Below are 22,573 nucleotides of genomic sequence, written 5' to 3'. Positions count from 1 at the left end.
CTCCTTCAAGTCAGGCACCACATGTCTGGGTGTGTGTACTGCTCCCTCAGCACTAGGTAACACACTTTTGCTGCCACCATCTGAGCTGGTTTCCACCTCCAACCCAGCCAAGCTCACTTCCTGAGCTGCGCACATTTCTTCTTCTTGGATTAAGGCCCTCTTGGCCTCAGCCCTCTGGAGCTCCTCAACAAGCTCTCTCAGCCTCTGCTCACAAGTCAGAAGCCCTTCATCTTTCTCTGTTTCTCCCTCACTTTCAGAGAATTCCTTCTCCTCAGACACATCTGGTAATGTTAGCTTCCAGCGTGGTAGTACATACTGAAATAGGGCTGTCTCTAGATCCTCCCTGGACCTTCCCTTCACAGGCAACCCCCTTTCCTTGCAGAACACATGCAGCTCCCTCATCATATACATGATAATGTGCCAGAAGTCAAGTTCAATCTTGTCAAGACTTCACAAATGCAACAACTAACCAGAGTCTTAGTATAAAAAAATACTTCCAGGAGGACACCAGAAAAAAGAAAAAACAGTATGTGTTTACATAATGGTCTGCACTCACTAGTAGTGTACACCAATAACTTTATGTAGGACACACATGCAAGACCAAATCCCACCGCTGCCACAAATGTTAGAAATGGGGGTCTCTAGTTGGCAATGGTTTGCACCTTTGTCCAAATAGGGACCCTTGCTTATAGTCAGGGAAAGGGGGATACACTCCTAAAATAACCCCTGTTCACCCCCTTGGTAGCTTGGCACGAGCAGACAGGCTTATCTCAGAGGCAGTGTGTAAAGCATTTATGAACACATACAGTAACACAGTGAAACACTACAAATGGACACCACATCAGTTTAGAAAAATAAGTCATCTTTATCTAAACAAGACCAAACAGCAAAAATCCACAATACAGTACTAAAATAGGCTCTTCAATGGTAGAAATAGTTAAATTCAATGCCAGTTGTAAATGCAACACTTTTCCAACCAAATACCTTAGATGCGTCACGCAAATCAAACAAAAGGGTCGCAGGGAAGGTGATATGTCAGTTCCTTGCTTCGGGGGAGGCGATGTGTGGGTTCCTTACTGCAGGGCAGGGGAGGTGATGCGTCTCTTCCTTACTGGAGAGGAGGCGATGCGTCGGTTTCTTACTGCATTCCGGTTGTGATGCTACAAGATGGCGCCTTGATGCGCTGCGACGATCCGGTCTGAAGCGTGTACTTTTGCAGCCACACAGGGGGTGCTGCGAGGATGTACTCAGTGATGCGTCGGGACTCAGTGAAGATGCGGCACGCGTCTTCCTGTGGCTCGGCGATGTGTTGGGTCTCAGTGCGGATGCGACCTGCTTCTTCGTTGTTGTGTCGCGCTTCCAGCTCCCAGCGACAAACAGTCTCTAGAGGTCCTAAACAGCTGCAGGCACCTCTCTGTAGGTTAGAATTCTCAGCAAGGACATTCAGGGGAGCTGGTGGTGAAGTCTTTGTGTCCATGAGACTACAGACAGGAGGCAAGCTCAGTTCAAACCCTTGTAGATCTTCCTCAAGATGGCAAAGCCAACAGCAAAGTCCTTTTATCCTTTTCTTGGCAACAAGTAACCACTGCAGGCCAACCTAAAACAGCAAAACAGCATAGGGGCAGTAATCCTCCTTCAGCTTCTCCGTTTTCTTCTCCTTGGCAAAGGTTCCTCTTGATTTCCCAAAAGTGATCTAAAGTTCTTGGGTCTGGGCCCCAATATTTATACTGCAAATCCTTTGTCTCTGAAGGCAGAGAGTGTCTGTACCCAGCCAAAATCAGTTCTGTACTCTCTAGTGCAACTTCCAGGTAGGAGGTGGAGACAGCATTGTTGAAAGCAGACCTGGCCCAGGTAGCTGAAAGGGAATCTCCTCCCCCTAATCTCTATTCTATGAAGGCTCAGGCAAGTGAAAGGAAATCTCCACCCCTGCTCTAAATTCAACCCAGGTCCCATTCAGCCCAGCCCTGACTCCTCAGACTGCTGGAGCTGCAGCCCTCTCCCAGTTCTTGTCACTCACAGGCCAGACATACAATACAGAAACCTAGCAGAGGCACACTGGATAGTTAGGAAAGAAAATACCTACTTTATAAAAGTGGTATTTTCAGACACAGAATGTTAAAATCACCCACACTGAAGGATGCATTTTAACATTCTGAGTTCAGGCATACTAAACTTTATTTTCCTATCTTGTTCCCTGGGTCAGTTATATTTAAACGAACTGCCCATTCTGGCCTATGGGAACAGATAGACTTGCAATAGTGAAAAACGAAATCGACTGTAATTCACTATCAGGACAAGCCACACACACCAGGGCATATCCTACCGTTCACATAAAATGCACCCTGCCTATAGGGGTGACTAACATGTAGAAAATGGAAAGTTTAGGGCAGAGCTTTCCAAAGTATGTGTCGCAACACGGTTCTGTGTCGCCTGACATGTGTGGGTGTGTTGCACGACGGTGCGTACATCAGGACGTCTGCCCATGTCTGTGAAGCTGTATGGTACCCAGTATGCAAAGGCAGGAGAGGGGAGTGTGCGCGCGGCTGGTTCCCTTTCCCGCCCGTGTTGATCGTTGAATGCGCAGTGAGTATTAGAACTGTAAATACATTAATACAACTTGAAACAAGAACGTTGTATATGTTAAAAAGCTCTCTGAGGGTTTGTGAAGTCACTTCTCAATGTTTTCAGTTTGGCTCACTGGAAATCTAAGCGCAGCAGAAGTGCTGCTACCCTTGGATGTCAGACTGAAAATACTGTTAAATGTTTCAGTCAGCGCATTTTCAGCCTTGTTCTTCACTCCCATTAAAGAGAATATTAATGTGCACCTATCACATTTACTCATGAGCACTTTAAGCCAGAAAGCAGTGACTATTATTTCACTATTGCCGTGAGCTCGGGTTGACTGTACTTAAGTCATCAAGCTATCTTATCGGCTCAGAAATATGTATCGCTATTCTCCTGCTAACGTCCAAACAGAGCAACATTGCCAAACACTTATTATTCAGAAACGGGCTTGTCTCTTGAAAGAAGGATGTCTTATTTTTTTAGATTAATTTAAAAACACAAGGCATGTGGGCAGTGGCAAAAGGTCAGAGGGGACTATGCAGACTGTTCAGCAATGGTATGCAATGGTGTGAGCATCATCCCATGAGTAATATTTATCCATTAGATAATAAAAAGTCAAACGAAAAGAAATAATTCAGTCTAATACTCCCTCGCTGTCTGATGCTCCATCAGAGCGATCATCCCAGTGATTTAGTGCCTGCTCTGTGCGTGACACACATACATGTCATAAGCTGTAACACATGCTGTTTCAAAAAGTTTGGACTTTATTTTTGTAATTTTCATTACCTAACAAGGATATAAAGATTCTATATAAAGCTAATTGGCCTGTTCTTTGTATTAGGTACTTTAGCATCCCTGCTGGAGGCATTGAATGCAGGGCCAAGAGAGCGCTTATGTGATTGGCCGGACTATGACACAAAGACCACAACTCCGGGCAAATAAACTCGGCCGTGTAAAAAGCGTGTTGCCATTCCAGAGCTGGACTTCATTGCCAATAGTAGTCCCAATTTTTTCATTTAAGGTCACAGAATTGAAATGGATGAAAAGCCTCTTTTGAGGCTTATCAAATATTTAACAAAATGTTAGCCACAATTCTCCTGCCAGATACTCAATGTAGCAAAAACAAGTCAACTCTGCCCACTCAAATATAGTGTTTGGGCATGATGCTTGAACTCCCATCAATAGATATACTCATACACAAGAGCCAATACCTGTACGGACCTATGACTGCAGCTACATCGCCAGAAACCTGTACGCAAGGGGTCAGGTGATGGCGTCAGGGCACATCTGTATTTAGCACTGCGCCAGTGGCTCTCCAAGTCTTGCAGTGAGCGCTCAGACTGGGTTGGGTTCCGTTTTATGTCGCTGTCGTAGCTGGGCCTGCAGCCCTTCTATTGAAAGAATGTTGTATCAGCGCCCTGAAAAGCGGTGTGCAAACATGTTTACAATACACTCATCGTGAGAACAATGTTCTAATGGGGAAAAACACATCCATAGCTACTAGGTTAGAAAGTTAGACCCATTAGAAACCATTGTTTTCACGTTAACTCTTGAAAAATGACGGGCTCGCTACTCTCGCTTGCTACACTGCCTTACCGTGTCACTAAAATTATACATCTCCAAACAGTGTGTCACCAACATGAAAAGTTTGGAAAGCTGTGGTTTAGAGACTGGCAAGTGGGTGCACTTGCCCAGTCGACATGGCAGTCCCAGACTGTAGACAGGCTCTGCAATATCAGGCCTGAGCCATATTTTACAAACTGCGTCTGTGGGTGGCACAACCAGTGCTGCAAGCCCACCACCAGCATTTGCCTTACAGGTACTGGGCACCCATGGTGCACTGTACTAGGGTCTGACAAGTAAATCAAATAGCCAATCATGGAGTCACTAATCCATTACAACAATTTACAAATGAGAGCATACGCACTTTAGCACTGATCAGCAGTGAAAAAGTGCCCAGAGTCAGAAAAACAACCAACAACAGGTCAGAAAAAATACAGGAGTAAGGCAAAAATTCCTGGGATGACCCTGCACAGGGCCAAGTCCAACACAAACCTTTTCGATTAAAGTATAAGTATTCCAGATAGGAGAATTCTGACTAATATGAAGAAAAGGGAAGGTTTAGGGACTGGCAAGTGGGTGCACTTGCCCAGTCAGCATGAAAGTACCAGACTGCATGTAGGCTCTGCAATGTCAGACATTAGACACATTTTACAAGGCCGCTTCTGTGGGTGGCACAATCAGTGCTGCAAGCCCACTAGCAGCATTTGGATTTACACGCCCTGGGCACACTCAGTGCACTGTACTAGGGTCTGACAAGTAAACCAAATATCCAATCAGGGAACCACTAATCAGTACATCAATTTACAGTAGGGAGCACTCGCACTGTGGCACTGGACAGCAGTGGCACAGTGCCTAAAGCATCTAACACCAGCAAAAACACATGAGGCAACAGCAAAAATAGAAGGGAAACCACGCCAATGGTGCCAGGACTAACAATGGGGCTATCGCCTGAGTTTCTCCTGAACACATCCATTTGTATTATGAGACTCAAGTTGCTGATCCTCATATGCTGAGGAAGTTTTGGGCACCGCTAATGCTTACGTTTGTATTGCTGCACTGAAAAGAAATCTCCCACGATGGGTCTGCATTGTTTGGTTCTGTGTGATCAATTATCAATCTACTATCCTGCCTGGTTCATATTGGTGTTGAAAGGACTGGGACCATAGCTAGACTGACTGTAGCGGGCATTGTGCGGTTTCCCAGGAGGCTGAAAGGGTGGGCGCCAAATTTGTAGTAGTGAGGGACGTTTTTTGTTGTTACTGGGGGTCGGTTTTGCAGCGTTGCTGCAATATTGGCCCCCTGTAACAAAAGCAGCAGTGCTTCACACTTGCACCTGCACCCCCCTCCAAAGGGGGAGAGGGTGGCAGTCCTACAAGATTGTCAAGGCTAATTTGGGTTCCCAGTCTGGCCCTGACTCGAATAAGGAAGAGGAAAGAAGTGATGATGCTTGGGTTAGGTACCAAATGCAAAAGAAAATATGATAGATGGACGATGGATTAACCAAGATCTCTTGACTGGGGGTGAATGTATGAGTCATTCAGCATTCCGCCCATCATTTGTTTGTGTAGCAATGGGTTAGGTACCAGGCATCTTCATTACGTTGATTCTGACTCTACTTTGTACCAGACCGTAGTTCTGGTTCATCCCCACATATTGAGAGTGCCCATTGTCAACATCTCTGTTCTTTGTTTACTTTTCTGAGTTGTTAAGTTTATACACGTTTTGTAATAGAGAGGGCGACCAACGTACACCTTCCCACAGCTAGAAGAGGAGCTAACTTTTCATATGCCAGATCATATTCGTGAGGTAAGAACTGGGAAACTGAAAAGCTGTACTCACTCATGGAGATTTCTGAAAATGTATACAGAAATTCTGTGACACTACATCACTCAGTGTCTGTAGCACAACTTTGATACTACCAAATAACTCAATACAGGTCACCTCCTACTAGTGGAGCTACATACAAGTGATCATTGTTCGCACATTCAGTTATGGATATAATAATAACATCCACCATACTTGAATAATTAGAACACACAAGTTCAACAAACAGGTTCAAGTTCTTCAATTGATGTTTTGTACAGATGGCCTTAGTATTTTCCACTATGTGGCTTAACCTTTGACGACCACCAGTTTATTAATAATGCGTCAATCAAGCTAACCTGCTTTTCGAACTAATTAGGAATTAAATTAGACTCTAATAATATTTGGAAAGACTCTACTCTGAATTAAATCTATGGGTGAACATCTGGCAATAATTAATCCAAATATAAGCAAGTAAATAAGTTTGATTAGAAATTGGCCACTGTGAAATTTCTGCAATGCCAATGGAGTTCACTAATTTCTTAATATGGGAATTTTGTGCAATTATGTGTATTTATCCATAACAAAATTCCACCCATATTTTCAACTGGTCCCTGGTTCAAGCTGAAAATTTCTTGCAGGAGATATTGTATCCTCAACCTGTCACCTTGTCCGTGTCAACACGTTACTTTTGAACACGAGGCATGGCCTCCTGTTCAATTTTCACACAATATCGCAATGTGAATAAAAAAAAATCAAAACAAATTCAACAATTTTGCATAATCCAAACAAAATATTGCTCATAGCTCAAACTCATAATCCGCCATCTTGTACTATTTCAATACTTTGATCAAATGTGTGCAGTGCCAAAAAATGACATGTATTAAAGTACGTGCGAGCAGCATGCATGACAGAGCGAAATCAAATATGGCTGACAGTTAACCTTGGGAGATTACAAATTGGAATCTTGATATGTTTACAGAGATAAACGATACATCCGTTACTTTGTTAATATACCCAGCTCAGATTTGATGGTCTGTTAATCAACACCCTCTGAGAATTGCAAATGGGCCGCTGAGGTCATACCAACAGTTAAGCCGGCCTAACGGTGAATATGAATTAAATGGATTGATTTTATGGAACTTAATCAATACAATTATTCACTCTCATATGAGAAGGGACTGGGGACTGCACGTCGACGCAGTAAGGAATGCGGCCATATTTCACACCAGTGCCGGCCTCACACATTACTGCAGCCCACCTCTCAGCCCTATTCTACTGTACTTTTCGCTGCAGCACTCTCTGTTTAAGTGGACATCTATTATTTATGTGCAAGTCAATTAATCCACGCGCTCCGGCATTATTGGTTATTCACCTTCTATAATGTAGATGCATTCGGTGTCAGGAGGGTACTTGCTGGGATAATTGGGAGAAGTGAAAATTCCTCCATCTGCGTTTTTCGTCCACGCGCCACAGTCCACTGTTTTCTGTCCTTCTGTAGGGGTCTGTTTTTCTAGAGAAAAATGACTCTGGTCATACTCGGAAACAGGTTAAGACAAGTTCATCTTTTTTTTCAGTTGAAAATAAATCATGATAGAATATATAAAAATTGCCTTTAAAATAAAAAAGAAAAAAATTATTATACTTAAAATCACATCTAGGCTCCTTTAGGACAATTCTGAACGAGTTGTACGTAGATGCGTTGATACGTAATAATCAGTTGAGATAGTTCATCGACAGTTTCAATATATATATATATAAATATATATATATATATATATGTATATATATATATATATTTATATATATATATGTATATATATATATAAGACACAGAGTTCCAAAGTAGATAGTTCTACTGACATATCCAAACCTATTTCCTCATTTAAAGCTTATTAGACTTAGTCCTGACCTTGCATTTTTTATTTTTTACTTTTCAAACAATCTGCGTCATGTGACTGCAGCTGCAATGCCCGGTTACTTACAGGTAATATTCATTACTCCGAGTCCATGTCTTCCTCCTCGCAGTCCTGAGTCCCCCCCCCCCCCCCGCCCCGCCCCGCCCCGCCTCTCACTGTGTGCCACTGATATCTGTCTATGCTTGTTTATTTCAGGAAGTCCTTCCCAGGAAGTGAGGTACTTGTACTTGGGGTAGGGGGCCATGCACGAAGGAGAATAACTCATTAGGTAAGGGGCTGTGAGAGGAAGATCGGCGAAAAAGGTAATATGTGGACCGTATAACAGACCATATCAGCTGAGGATAGTGCGGTGCTGCTCTGCACACCCTGATGCTGAGAGTCAGTAATATGGGCCTTAGAATAGTCTTCCTCAAGTCCTTCTATAAGTCGCAGAAAAAGATGCAATGTAACTGGGTCTGAGAGGTTACCGAGTGACACGGGCAATGGTCAAGGTCTCTACTATGATTGGCATCTGAGGGATAGGATACCAAAAATGAGCCATACCAAGTCTAAACAACATTGCTCCTGAGTTTATTGTGTACTGGATCTGCGCAAATGACAGCGTCGTATTAATATTCACATCACCGAAAATAACAAGACAACTACTGAGCAAGTGGAAAAAAGCAAAGTCTATCATTTTGAAATATATAGGCGTTTGGTCTGGGACAGGGTTTCAAAGAGTAAAAACACGAAAAATAGAAAATCTAAGAAACAAATGACAGAAAATGTTCTAATGATATGTGTGGGGGTAAATACAATCAGCTCCGCCGTGAAATGCTGAGATCGGCACAGCCAATCAGGAATCGTAGAAGGCAGGCATTTGCCAATGATGATTGCCTATATTTCAAGTTCTCAGTGAGAAGGACCATTGGATTATGCAGTTCTGCAGACGTGATATTTTTCACATACATATGACCTGCAGTCGCCAAGTCACCCACCACCTGATGCATGTTGTGCTGATTTCAACAACAATTGACCCTATATGGTTACAAAGTTACTTTGAAAGTGTGCAGCATAGTGGCAGACATTTTAGGACCTTTAATGGCTAATTTTAAATTGTTTACTCAGTATTAAGCTGGTACAAATGAGATGAAGCTTTCCCCCTGAAAGTGTTGATATTTGTTAAAAAGACAGCATTACAGAATATTGCTGCCACAGAATGTGCTGCTTTGTGCCTCATAATTTGCCTTTTCTTGCTCGAAAGAATGAATCAACCCTTTTGCTAGTTTTCCTCCATGCCACATAATTCTAGTGGCACTAATTATAAGCAAGAAGTTGGAACGAAAAACAGGCAAAGTCAGTGGGAGTGTGTGCTTCTGTCCTGGGGTGGGGCAGAAACACATATGCTGTTAGCCTTATAGCCGAGATGCTGTTGGTGTAAAAAGCTGTTGTCTTTACCACTCATTTATTTATAGAGTTAGGTCTTCTGTCGATTAATAATTGGAAGCTTCGACACACGGGTATGCCCGATTGACTGGGTTTATAAGGTGAGATATGTAAAAGAGTATAAAATCCCACTTGAAGGGTTGATGTTGGGTTTTTCATTAATTATTAGTACATCACCTACACTCAAAACCTCTCCTGCAGTTATATGCAAAATAGCAGCATGTTTTGGGGGTCACCTATGAGTCTCATGAATGGGAAGACATTTTAAAATATATGGACTAAGGGGGATGGCGTGGGAGAATCCTGGATGAATTTCAGCCTTTTTAAATCCGTACAGGACTGGTTCTGGACCCCACACAATATCTTCACAATTGGGGCATTACAGCACTCGATCTATTGGAGGTGTGACAACCTGGGCTTTGACACGTCATATCCTCTTCAACTGCTCTGGCCCTACTACAGTTCTGATCACAGGTAGGCCAAAGTATCAGTAATGCATTAGACATGATAGTGTGCCTCCCAAAATGACTAGTACTACTACGTGATATAACAGCCCCCACACGGTCGACACATGAACGTCTGCTTGCCTTGGCCGTTCCCACAGACACAATTTGTATCCGGAGGCATTGGTGTCAACTAGGGTGCCCTTCCATGATGTGTGGGTCACCAAAATGTATAAAATTTCCTTGTAACTAGTGGACCCATCACTGCAGATTAGACAGGGGAGAGAAGGAGACAACGTGGGGACTATGAGTCCCACACCTGCCAGGAGAGAAGAGGAGCTGCCCGGATCATTGTGCTCATAAGTGCTGCAAGGCCTCCCGCTTTGTGGGGAGAGAAGGTGATGCTTTGGGGACTATGAGTCCCACACCTTCCAGTAGAGAGGCGGGGCTGACTTGATCACTATGCTCTTAAATGCTCCAAGGACCCCCACTGCGTGGGACAGACGCGGGAGGTTCCCGGGTTCGGCTGAGGCAAAGGCCAGGTCAAGAGCGGGCCCGTCAGTGTTAGGAAGAGGCAAGGCTTAGCAACGTCCAGCTAGGTCTCATCAGACTCCTTCAATATCATCACCCTCCCACTCAGGTGTGCCCATAGCTCCTTGTTTTTGCCTTGACTATGTTTTATTCCTGGACTTCTTGGATGTGACTTTGTTAGCAAGGCTGTCTTGACCCTGGAACCAGGTTTGAGTCATGTGGAACATCAGTTCGGCATTTCTTTGATTTGCTGCACAAGTGTGGGGTCCAATAGATCTGAAACCCGTGTGTCTATTTCTAGCTGGGAGTTTTCACTGTTGTGCCTTTAAGCGATTGTCCCTTTGGCCTAATTTTTTGTGGGGTGCAAGACCTTGACTCCATGCTCTCTAGTACATACTGCCTTGACAGGCAACATTTGGGTTGTTGTGCTGTGCATATATTGTTTTTTCGTTCTAGTTGAGCATAGGAAAAAGCAAAGCGGCTCCCTCAAAGTCATCGTCCCCACAAGTAGCACCTCGACTCACCATCAGTGAAGGCTTTCTGGCATGGATGGTGGGGGTAGTCTCGAAGGAGATTAACCTGGTAGAGAGGTGGCTATCAGACAGTGGATGGTCCCTATTTTGCTCTTCCAAGATTTTCCCACCCTTCTGGTGATTCAATTGTGCACCTTGAATCTCATAGCTCAAATGTAAGAAGCCCACCAGAGGGAAATCGGGACATGGCTCCATGCCAATAGCCTCACCTTTGAGGTGGGCAGGTCTGCTGACCCTTTGCCTGAGTACACCCAGTCAAATTCAAGCCGCAAGAACAAGCACAGGAAATGGGCACCAGCCCACAGACATGCGTGCAGTTATATTAATGTGGGCACGCAAGCGGAGCTTACGCCAAGCTCCTCCCACCCCGGGGGCTTCATGTTGAATGGTTACTCAAGGAAGTTCAACGATGTTTTCACAAAAGTGTTCAACGCCAAAATGGAACCAATCATCTCAAGGAAAACATTTATTGAATCCAGATTGTCACAGATCCTTGACCGTTTAAAATACCTGAATGAAGCATAACTTAGACCTTGCTCCTCACAAAGTAGTGCGATGAATAAGAAAGTCCCTGTTCAGTCATGAAACTCGCAAGAGAATCTCGTTAGGCCAGAATCTCCCCATGAAATACCTTGTTCTCTTTTGGTGTTAAATAATGTTCTCCTTGATCACACTGTCCCATTAGGCCCATCAGTTTCTATTGCAGGATTGAGTTTACAGTCACTGGCTCAGCATATGCCCGCTAAGCCAGGGGTGATAATTAACTTACCACCTGACACTACCACTTATAAAGTGGTCTTCAGAAATGTCCCTCCCTTGACAAGGTCTATGTCAGAATCCTATGAGGATCTGAAGAATAAGGTAGTTAACTGGTTAGACTTGCACTCTTATTTGAGTATGCAAATGTATGGTTCTATCAACATGGTGCGAAGGGTGAACTGGTTGGGGTCTGATGTAAGAAGTGGGCTGGGGATTGTGCTGTGGTAAACTTTAATAGACCCACCATAGCTGCACACCTTGACCATGTTTATCCTTTTTAGATCTCCTAGACTGTCCAGCATTCAGGCCCTTCCCCTGGTGGTTGTTTGCAAGCCAAAAAAGGTTTGTCCCGCTTTGTGGAATCAAGTCCTGCAGGAGCAGGGCTGTTCGAGTGCTTGGAGCAGACCCTTATCTTCTCCCCTTGTGCCAACAGCTAGATTTCCTCCTTTGAGTAACCTTGAGATCTGTGAGTGATTTGTGCCCCTGGTTCCATGTATGCCCTCTTCTACTTCCCTGTGTAGAAGACCCCCTGTGCATATATTGGCTAGTAGCTCGCATGATTTCCTGTTGTTGTCTTTGAATATTGCGGGCCTGCCAGGCAAGTTTAAGGATAGCAACTAGATGCAGTTTGCTAGGAAATACTAGGTGATTTGTTTACAAGAAATATTGGAAGAGCATAACCGTTTTCCCTAGAAGGATACAAAACCTATTTTGCCCCTGGTGTGGTTTCAGTTGCGGAGAGGGTTAAGGGGAATTCCTTACTTTTGTCTCCCTGGAAATGCGTGGGAAAATTACAGATTTTGCCTGGGACTCGCACCTGATGCAAGAGCGGAAATAATCCCTCCAGGGCTGTACATCTTGTTCTTTAAGTTATTTGTATAACGCTAAAGCCTGGTCAGACGAGGCATCTAACCTCTCCACTTTAAGCTCCGCCATTTAATCTGTGACTGCGAACAGATATGGGATGGAGAAGAATATATTAGTGGGCAATTGTCATTTATTTGATTGTCTTTTAGAACTATCTATTAGGAAACCCAAATGTATGTTGGCAGAGGGGATGCATATGTTTCATACAAGGGAGGGATCTGATCTCAGCACAATCCTAAGCACCTACACTCTTATTTTCTCTATGGAGAAATTTGGCAAGTCTATCAATCCCTGTATTTTATCAACTTTTAGAGAGCAGGGTTCTGTCTCCGTAAAAAAAAAACAATTTTTTGTAAAATCTCCTGTTTTTGTTTATTTCCAATTTTAGTATAGGGCACAGAATATTCCGTGATCATAACCCCTGTCCTCAAAGGTTGTGGGTTAAACGGTGGTGCTAGGGCCTTTTCAGTGGCTCAGCGTGTGCTCTCCCTCAAAGGTCAAGGTAGGAGGCTTAGAATCTAAGATGATCTCAGCTGGAGACAATGCAGTTTAAAGAGTAGTCTCTTTTTTCAGGGTGACAACACAAGATCTTCATGTTTGGATACATGTTCCTCAAGTGGAGCTATTGTATTGGCATATGCTGGCCTCTCACCCAAGGTGTCAAAACTACTCAATGCTCCTGCAACAAACGATAGGCAACAGGAATCAGAATGGTTTGATCACAATTGCTCCAAGGCCCTTCATTTGTTGAAGGCAACTCTAAAGCAGGTACCTAGAGGCAAGGAATGGGTCACTGCCTGTTGTAAGGTATATAAACTAGCACTTCCTCTTTGTAAATCCACCATTCGAACGAGAGCCTGGGACGATCTAGCACAAGCTTGCACGACCAAAGATAGTGCAGTTCTTTTGGTATGTAATAAATCAGCTGTGCTTTGCCAGCATAAATGGCCCTAATCTATATCATCACATTACAGAGCAACAGTGGATAGAGCACTTTGAAATGATCTATAACTATGAGTCAAGTGGAGACAAAGCGGACCAGAATGGGTTCGCAGGTGGCAGAGTCAAATGTGATTTTTTGCGCCAGATGAAGTCACTCTGGGCATCTAGGTGCTAAAACGCAATAAGTCCATAGGCTTGATAGGATACCCCCTGATCTGCTTTTGGATGATATTGAGATCTGGGGTCCAACCGTGATAATGGTCCTGTCCTTAACTCGGTGGTGATGGGGGGCACCTCACCCTCGTGGTCCACTGTACTAATTGTACTGGTTTTTAAGAGAAAGGATAAGAACAACCAATGTTTCCGACCAATATCCCTGATTGATTCAATGGTGAAGGTCCTTGGAAGGATACTTTTAATTAGGCTGATGTTATGGGCACATAAAAATTTACATATTTTCAGAGTTACAATATCGCCTCAGACGAGTCAGATCAACAATGGACCAATGCCTAAATCTCAATTGAATTATTATCAAGTACACTGTTGCCCAGCCCAAGTGAATTTATCTTGGTTTCATGGACCTTACGTCCGCTTATGATGGGTCAATCATGAGAAGTTATGGGGCTTGCTTCTTGCAATAGGGGCGGACCTGAATATTGTGTCCCTTCTAATTGATCTTCATGCCCAGACCTCAGCTTCTGTGTGGTATTCTCAGGGATCAGCTCGTACCCAATCTTTTAGAACTAGGTGGGGGGGGGTACATCAGGGGTGCATTCTTGCCCCCTTCCTATTCACCCTTTGTGTTAATGATCTGGAGTAAGCCCTTCTCCTGGGTAAGTCTGACTGCCCACAGGTGGGAACAAGAGCGCTTCCAGTTCTATTGTACGCTTATGATGTGGTCCGGATGGCGCGCACCACAGTAGATTTACAGTTATAACTGGATACGTTTGTTTCCTTTATGACTAGTTTAGACCTTGCAGTAAATTTCACTAACTTGTATGTGATGGTAGTTGGCCCTTGGTCCACCAGATCCAAAACATTCAATGTGGGAAACCGTACTTTGGCTTTTTCATATATCTGGGACCTGTTTGACTCTAATATGAATTGGAAGCCCCTGATTGGTGTAAAGAAAGTGGAGTTTATCAAGGCCACGGGTGCTCTGGATTGTTTTGACTAGAGGTTGGTGTCCAGGCCCCCTAGAATTCTAACCAAGGTTTACCAGCCTAAAGGTGTTTCTAAGACCCTATATGGTAACAAGGTCTCTGGATACATCAAAGTTGATAATATCAAGACTGTTGAAAACATGTTATTAAGACATGTGTTACAGGTTCCACAAAGCACCCCAGCTTTTTGTGTGCATGATGATATCAGAAGAAAGCTTAGAGGAGACATAATTGCCCTCAGACCACAGTTATGTTGGATTAAGATCTGGACTAGGAAGGAGTTCCAGTTAAATAGGCTGGTCCTCACTGATGGTATGGCCCTTGGACACGTGGACAAGATACCATCAATTGCATATGTCAAGGCCACCTTCAACTGCTTTGGTAGGGAGGGCTTATTTTATTGCCCTCAGCCCATGCGCACTTTGGAGTTGAAGTGGATGAGGCATCAGTTTTTGGAATACAATTCATTACAAACAGAGCAGACAAAGCTGATCAAACCCTTGGTTCAGGGCATACCCTTTTAAAAACAGTCCAGGGCATGCAACCATACCAATCCATGGCTACTAGTGATTGGAATAGATTTCTGCTGAGCAGATTTATATTTAATTCGTTGCACCACCTGCTGGCTTCCCCTAGTGGTTGGAGCACACCTGGCTCTTTGGGCCCTTGCAGCTGTGACAATGTGTCTCCGCAGGACACCTTACATTTTATGATGTTTTGTGGATATTTTAGCTCACCTAAGAGAATGTTCATCACGCCTCTGCTGAAATCTTTGAACTTTATGCCTGTTCGACCTGCCTTTATGTTCCTCCGGCTCCTATCTAATGATCATATGACATTCATAGTATCCTGCTTTTTATTAAGAGCCATGTTAAGATCGAGGCATTCTATGCCTGATTAAAATTGATGCTGCTATGGCAACCGCTATATTTGTGACGCTGGCGCTGAAATTCATATTATGTTTTATACTTGTTGATTCTATTATTTTACGTTTATTATGGATTGGTATTGTGTGTATGCTGATTTTATGCTTGATATATGTGTATTATATTACTAAGTTATTTTATGGTTATGAACTTAACCGAATAAAGATATTTAATCTTGTGGCACTAATTATAAGCAAGCACTGGAACAAAAAACAGGCAAAGTCAGTGGGAGTGTGTGCTTCTGCGCTTTGGTGGGGAAGGAGCACACATGCTAATAGACTTATCGCCGAGTTGCTGTTGGTGTTAAAAGCTGTTGTCTTTGCCTCTTATGTTTTTTTAGCCTTATGTGTGCTGTTGATTAATGTTTGGAGGCGTTAACACCAAGGTATGCTCAATTGACTGGGTTAATAAGGCGAGATGTGTCAAAGAGTATACAAACCCACTGGAAGGAGTGATGTTGGGTTTGTAAAACCTGTTAGTACACCATCTGCAAAAAAGTCTCATAAAGTTACAAACAAAATGGCAGCATCTTTAGGGGGTCATCAATGAGCTGGATGAATGAGAAGAAATTTTGCAACATATGGACTGGGGGGTTGAGAGAATCCAGAAAGGCATTCAGTCCTCTTAAATACCTACAGGACTGGCACAGGACCCCGCACAAGTGCTTCACGATTGGGGCATTGCTGCACTCTATCAGTTGGAGTTGTAGGAGCTCGGGCTGGGACACATCCCACGTCCTCTTCAACATCCCTGGCCTACTACAACACTGGTCATAGGTCGGCCATGCTACCAGTAATGCCCTACATACTATAGTGTGCCTCACTAAATGACTAATACTGCAACATGATATAACTGAGCCCCCAAACTGTTGACACATGAATGACGTCTACTTGCCTTGCCGGTTACTGGAGTCAAAATTTGTATCCTGAGGAATTGTTGGTCAACTAGGGTGCCATTAAAGAATGAGTGGGTCACCAAGATTTATAAAATAGCCTTGTAACTCTTGGACCCAAAACTGCAGATTAGACACTGAACAGTTATTAATTCCATTGGCAGAGCGAAAGAAAGTTGAAGTAACTGCCAGTGCCTACACAAAGATTTCTATACTAAGAAGTGCTAGGCAAGCGTAACGTTTACATAACACTTTTGTCAAATCTTTTCTTTACATATTCACTTTTTTCATTCATTCATTTGCAGCTAAAGGATAAACAATGTAAACATAACAACTCCCAATACACCCCCCCGCCCCAAGCAATAGGTATACAACACTAACCTGGTCCTTTTTTTGTTGCTCCACACGCTTGTAGGATGATAAGACTTGCTACAACTGAAACAGAAGAAGGTGCATTTGTATTCATTTGCTATCATGGAGTGTCAAGTTAATATTCACTTGTTTGACTAATGCAAAATATGATTCAAGTTAGTTTTACACCAGTGGACATCAGTTGCTGCACAACGAAGAATGAGGCATTGACGTTTCAGGAAGTTAATTGGGAGTGTGAGCCTGCCTTTTACAAAACTGAATGCACTGCTTAAATGGAAATAAAATGTCTAGGCAGATCCTTTTGAATGGTGAGCAGTTGGGATGTGGGCTGTGAGCCAACACATCTCTTCTTTACATGTGTCCAGGGAATGAATGAGGCTTGAATGGAAAGACAGTGAGTGATAGTGGGATGACGCAGTTGAGTGATGAAACTGGGGCGGAGGATGAACACATGTGAAAAGGGCATATGTCAGCACAGCAACATATTTGCTATAGTAAGACAGTTCTTAGCCCTGATGATTCTGAAACCGAAAAATGTGTGTAAGCTCGTGCTGAAAGGCTCCAAATGCTTGTTAAACAACTAGGCAAATGATTGCTTTGAAAATTTGTCGGTAATCTCATTACCCGTTACTGTGCACTCGTTCCTGTCCTTACCTCAAAAGGATACACAAAAGCAGGAAGGATAAGTATCTTTCTCCCACCAAGGTCATCAACCATCAACCCTCTTAGGGTCAGAATATTATTTCGTCGGTGGCCGGCAGGTTCCAACACTCAATAGTGCAATGTCTTGGAGACCCTCGCGGATCGCGGGGAGACCTACCCCTGCTCTACCGGTCCCAGGAGAATGATTCAGTGTTGGAACCTGCTGGCCACCGACAAAATAATATTCTGACCCTAAGAGGGTTGATTTCCTAGATCTGCAGGTACCACTTTTTAGGGTGCTGTTTGGGTGGTCACTTAATTAATTTAATGATGTACCACTACCAAAAAGTGTGGATAGATCCTGCATTGGTCCTGAAGAATTGCCTTCAAATAGAAATAATGGCAAGAAGCATGTTGACCACGAGAGCGCACATCCCTGTGACCTTTTAACAGGGCTGCACTACATTCATGTTTTTAATCAGGAGAGTGGCCACAAACATTGAAATAGCTCTGGGTGGACCACTACCTCCTGTTTTAACCTCACTTCTTTACATACTACATTTACACTCACAAGGGCCCTCACACACACTGCACCTTTCTGCATATTTATTTATTTATTTATTTATTTTTGACATTTATAAAGCGCAAACAAATGCCCTTGGGCGTCTCGGCGGTATAGACTCAGTGCAGGATCCAAGGAATGATTTTACTGATTAAACAGCCATGTTTTTATCATCTTACGGAACTGGAATAGGGAATGAGATGAGCGAATCTGTAACGGTAACGCATTCCAGAGCCTAGCTGCTGTCACCACAAAACGTCTGTCTCCCCAAGACACCGTCTTTGTACGTGGTACCATCAGCTGGTGCGCAGTAGCAGATCTAAGTTGTCTGCTAGGACAGTAAGTAGCTAACTGCTTTATCAAAAACTGGGGGCCTTGTTTCTGTACGGCTTTGAAAGTGAGACAGAGAGCTTTAAATTTTATGCGTTTTTTAATCACCAGCCAATGGTAATTTCAGATGACCTGTGAAATGGGTTTTAATTTGGGAGTCCCTGAAAGCATTCTGGCGGCCGCATTTTGGACAGTTTGCATTTTTTTAATCACCCTGCATTGTGCATTAGCAAACAGTCCATTACAATAATCCAATGATGACATTACCAGTGTGCTGACCAAAGTTTTCCCAGCATTTTCTGGTACATAAGGGATTATTTTCTTTATCAGTCGGAGTTTATAGAAGGCCGTTGACACTACTTGGTTGGTATGGAAAACGAAGTTCAGGTTATTATCGAACATAATTCCTAGGTTCCTGACCCTTGAGACTGGGGTGGGAAACGGTCCCAATGAAGGTGGCCACCAGGAACTTGACCAAACAGGAGATAGATTTCCAAAGATAACAACTTCCGTCTTCTCGGAATTAAGTTTGAGGCAATTGCAGGCCATCCAGTCCTTGATGGCCAGCATGTCTCCCTGAAAGAATTCAGCCACCTTCTCTCCATCATTGTTTATTGCCAACACCAGCTGAGTGTCATCTGCGTAAGAGGTAAGGCCCATCCCGTAAGCTTTTATAACTCTGGCTAAGTCCGACACATAGATGTTAAAAAGTGTCCGACTTAGGGATGAGCCTTGGGGAACTCCACACGGTAACGTTAACTCCGTAGACTGAAAGGGTCCCAGGGTAGCTGCCTGTGTTCTATCCGACAGGAAGGAGGCGAGCAGTTTTTTTGCTCTGGATTGAATGCCCATAGCCGAGACTAGGTCGATCAGAATGGATTGATAGACCGTCTCGAATGCCGCTGATAGATCCAGCAATATAAGCACGACTGTGCCTCCCTGATCTCTCATGAGTCTTATATCTTCAGTGGCTTTAATGAGGGCAGTTTCGGTCCCATGAAGCTTACGGAACCCGAACTGTGTATCGTCCAACAGACGATATTCCTCAATAAATTCGGAGAGTTGCATGTTCATCGCTCTCTCTGCCACCTTGGCCAAAAAAGGAAGGCTGGCTATGGGTCTATAGTTTTTCAGTTCCTCCGGATCCAGATGAGTTTTTTTTAGAAGAGGTTAAAGGAAGGTATTTTTTAAACTGTCTGGATAGATCCCGGCCAAACACATGGAATTACATATTTGAGTTATAACCGGTGCGATGGAATTGATGACCAGGAGGAACACTTTGGGGGGACAAGGGTCAGTAGCTGATCCTGATTTTATGGTTTTAATGATGTCGGCTATATGTTGTTCATTGACTTCATTAAATTTCAACAAGTAGTGGTCAGATGATCTAGTACTGATTAACTGTGGATTGATTTTAACTTTGGTAGAAAATTCTAAGTAGATGTTATTAACTTTTTCGTAGAAATAATTGGCCAAGGCATCACACAGTGCTTGTGAAGGGGAGGGAGCGACATCCGGTGCTGTTCCCGCTAATTTCTTCACCACTTGGTATAGTTGTTTATTTGAATTTTTTGCAGTTTCTATTTCCTCATTATAATATTTTTTTTCCCTCGATAATCATCTTTTTATACTTAGCGAGTTCCTCTTTATAACGCATTTTTAACTCCATGGTGTACATTTTGCGCCAATGTCTTTCGTAATTCCTGCATTTTTGTTTCTGTTCTTTTAAGGAATCGGAAAACCATGGTGCAGAGGTAGAGAGTCGATTATTGGAGATGGTTTTATTAGGCACTAGCCTATTCATGGCATTACTTATCCAGCTCGTGTATTGCTCAATAGCAGTATTCGGATCAGTTAGAATAGTCGGGCATGTATTGTTTAGAAGTGCTGTGAGGTGACTATTATTTATGTCTTTCCAGACCTTAAATGACCCTTGGTTAGTTATCGCCACCTTCTTTATTGGAGCGCTGTTTGTTGCTATGTTAAAAATAATAGCATAGTGGTCTGACCATGGTAGCGGAAGGATATCTTGAACGTGGATTTCCTTTGAGTTGGAAAAAATACCGTCCAAAATATGGCCAGGTTCATGCGTTGGTGAGGTGACCAACTGGGAGAGCCCTAGTGTCTCCATGTCAGTCAGTAGGGCCAGTGTTTCAGTATTTTCTATTTTTTCCAAATAGAAATTCAAATCGCCCAGGACGGTAAACGAATCTTCTATCACTAGAGCTTCTAATAGTGTATTAAAAGAGGACAGAAAATCTGTGCGAGCTCCTGGGGGTCTATAAAGGAGGACTCCTTTAAAATTATGCGAAGGCACTAACATGATGGAAAAGTGTATGGCTTCACATGTAGACGAAGGAACTTGATTAATTCTTACAGGAAGATGGCACTGGGATATTATCGCCAGACCACCGCCTTTATTTTTCAATCTGTCCTGCCTTTGAACCATGTATCCTTCAGATACGGCAACCACCAAATCCGGTTCCGACGCATTGTCCATCCATTTTTCGGTGACAAACAATATGTCTATATTTCTGTCAGTAATAAAATCTGCAATATCCTGTATGTGTTTGCCTAGAGAGTGGGCATTGATGAGGGCTGTTATTATATTAAAACTTTTATTCTTTTATTGTTGTGTAAGTTCACGGAGTTAGTGGTGTGATTAAAATGCACTTAATGTCCATAGTTGGACGGAGCTAGACTAATTTGCTTCTGGTATAAGACTTTGTAGCTCCTGTCATGGTAGGACCAGGGGGCATAGCCCTGAGCCCGGTCCCAGCATGGACGGGCGCAGACGGGCTTGCCTTTGGCGCGTCCGCTGCGCCCGCCCGCTGCGCGGACGGAAACAGGTGGTCATTTTATAGGACAGGATGAGGGTCGGAGGTTGCCAGCAACTGGTGCGCAACCCTCGCAGTTCTCCTAAGATGGTGGCTCCCCCTCTCTGCTACCGCATCAGCGCCTAATCGGCTGTGCGGGGAGCAGGGGTCGGGATGCGGCGTGGAGCAGGTATGGCAGCACCTCGAGCGTGGTGCGATAGTCCGTATTTAAAATCCAAAAAATAACAAATAACACAGTTTTTTAAAAATGTTGTCACAAATCCTAAACCCCCGGCTTCCGCCTCAGGGGAGAATCTAGCACTCAATCTGCACGCGAGTGCTAATGCGCTGTTTAAATATCTGGGAGGGAGGGAGGCTGCCAGCAACTGGTGCACAACCCTCGCAGTTCCCCTAAGATGGCGGCTCCCCCTCTCTGCTACCGCATCAGCGCCTAATCGGCTGTGCGAGGAGCAGGAGTCGGGATGCGGCGTGGAGCAGGTATTGCAGCACCTCGAGCGTGGTGCAATAGTCCGTATTTAAAATCCAAAAAATAACAAATAACACAGTTTTTTAAAAATGTTGTCACAAATCCTAAACCCCCGGCTTCCGCCTCAGGGGAGAATCTAGCACTCAATCTGGAATAAAATTAAAAAATATGGAAAAAATATCTCCGCCAAAAGGCCCCATTAAGGTCACCGATCGGGTATTGCTGCGCCGACCCGATAAGGAGCAGACCTGATGATGAAGCAAGACACCCAACTGATGGGGGGTGAGTGAGGGTCCCTTTCCGAAAGGAGGAAACCCCCACCTGCCCCTAGTGTGTACCTTACTACACACTAATTACACATCAACCGACAACATTTAGGAACTTGCAATTTCCTTGTCTTAACCATTTGGTGCCTGCAGCTTGTTTCCTTGATCACATGATTAGATGTAGTAGGTGTAGCTGGCTTTGTATATTCCTCCCAGACAGTGAGACAAAGGAGTATAGGTGTTGGCAGGATGAGCCATCTCTGACTTGATGGGGGAAGAAGCCACCGTCAACAACATTTGTACATCACAAAGGCCCAACCTGAATACACTCACAAAGGTTTAGTACAAGTCTATTATGACCCCGACAAACTGGGGCCAGGACAGGAAGGAGGGAAATTCCAAACACTTCTGGGGGTTGAAACTTGCAGAACCTTGTTTTACTTCAAATTGGACCCTTAGACCCAATTTGTCAGTACACCCCTGGACCTGTGAAAGACTCCGAAGGATTGCTGTGCTGATCTGCAAGAAGGATGGTTGTTCTTCTGCCCTGCTGCTTGAGTGAGTGGACTAGACCTGAATCTGGAGCCCAGGACCATTAGAGAGACTCCATAGGCTAATGGCTGGCCTCTTGATTAGAGTCTCAGGAATAGAAAAGCTCCAACAGCCTTGATCCCAGCACCTGGACTCTCTCTGCTGTGACTCCTACCCCCCCTACATGTTGCCCCCCCCAGTCTTACCCTCTAAAGTAGGAATGAAGGTACTCTGCC

The 22,573-nt window shown here is 43.8% G+C and overlaps 1 protein-coding gene across 2 annotated transcripts in view; it reads right to left on the bottom strand.

Annotated features, from left to right (window-relative positions):
- Window positions 1–22,573, bottom strand: part of NETO1 (neuropilin and tolloid like 1) — a 770,367-nt gene that overhangs the window by 735,523 nt on the left and 12,271 nt on the right. For both annotated transcript variants that reach the window (XM_078687516.1, XM_078687517.1), the window contains exons 2-3: window positions 16,713–16,766; window positions 7,307–7,444 (exon numbers count right to left, since the gene is read on the bottom strand). In XM_078687516.1, coding sequence (XP_078543642.1) covers window positions 7,307–7,444; window positions 16,713–16,766 — 192 coding nt within the window. The remainder of the gene's footprint in view (window positions 1–7,306; window positions 7,445–16,712; window positions 16,767–22,573) is intronic.

This window comes from Lissotriton helveticus, chromosome 4_1 (genome assembly GCF_964261635.1).
Source record: "Lissotriton helveticus chromosome 4_1, aLisHel1.1, whole genome shotgun sequence".
NCBI classification, from domain to species: domain Eukaryota; kingdom Metazoa; phylum Chordata; class Amphibia; order Caudata; family Salamandridae; genus Lissotriton; species Lissotriton helveticus.
This window is presented reverse-complemented; position numbering and strand designations above follow the sequence as displayed.